This window comes from Perkinsus marinus, assembly GCF_000006405.1.
Source record: "Perkinsus marinus ATCC 50983 genomic scaffold scf_1104296961444, whole genome shotgun sequence".
Taxonomy (NCBI): Eukaryota; Perkinsozoa; order Perkinsida; family Perkinsidae; genus Perkinsus; species Perkinsus marinus.
In genome coordinates, this window is record NW_003205743.1 from 1 (window position 1) to 1,043 (window position 1,043).

Here is a 1,043-nt window from a genome sequence, read left to right on the forward strand (position 1 = left end):
TCGCTCTTATCAAGGCACTTGACATCAAGCACATGAATCGCCTAGAGATGCGTGCAGTCGAGGTTAAATGGCTCGGCATGCGCCAACAACCTGGGGAATCTATTCCTGCTTTTGCTGACCGCGTGGAAGACATTGCTCACATCAAGGAAACCCTGTCTGGCGTTTCGGTGTTGGATGCTCAGATGAGCGAAAGACTTGCTGATGGTTTGACTGACGGTGACTCTATCTTGGCTAAAAGTCTTATCGATCCCTTATTGAAGATGCCCTATGAGGAGTTTAAGCAGTCTATGCTCAGCTTCCTTGAGTCTATGAACAGTGCGGCACATCTCAACTTCCTCAAAGGCTCGTCAAAGTCATCTCAGCTGCCTCAAAATCTCCGTCAGTCATCGCCGAAGCGAGCCGAGGGTAACTCCAATGCCAGTGAGGGCAAGGTACACTCGACCGTTGCACTGGAGCTGGGTTTGGACAAGGATGCATGCATCCGTTGCGGGCATGCAGGACATCGCGCTGGTTCTTGTACTGGTGATATTATATACCGCCAACATGACCGCTGTGATCGTTGTGGCAAACTGATCATCGGTGAGACTACCAAAAGTCACAAATGTGACCGTTCCCGTTTTCGGTGCTCTCGCTGCAACTAAACTGGTCATCTATCGGGTGTCTGTCGCCGTGGATTACGTCCTGTTCGACCGAATCAGTCAGTTGGTGGAAAGGAGCACACCCGAGCGGCTACCTCATTTACCGAGGGTGACGCCGAATTGGTCAGATACTTTTAACTCATGAAGTCACATTTGCTGAACTTCCCCACGCCTCGTCACGTTGTCAGAAAAAGAGAACTTGAACCCAGGAGTGATCGACGTGTGATAAGAAAATATATAGCACAGTTGCTAGTGAACCCGCGAAACCATACACTCTAAATGGTTCCCACTAACGCTAGCCTCTGATACTCTGCAAAGTTGAGCAGGAATCATGGTGACACGGAATGGAAACATGGAGATAAATGTATCACTCAGAAATCTATATTCTACGAGTTTCTGTGTCAC

At 48.9% G+C, this 1,043-nt stretch overlaps 1 protein-coding gene across 1 annotated transcript; it reads left to right on the forward strand.

Annotated features, from left to right (window-relative positions):
* Window positions 1-47: 47 nt before the first annotated feature.
* Window positions 48-641, forward strand: Pmar_PMAR023104 (hypothetical protein; the record flags this gene model as incomplete). The annotated part of the gene is made up of 1 exon (XM_002772277.1): window positions 48-641. One exon carries the CDS (start codon window positions 48-50, stop codon window positions 639-641), a length of 594 nt encoding a protein of 197 aa, XP_002772323.1.
* Between the last annotated feature and the right edge of the window lie 402 nt (window positions 642-1,043).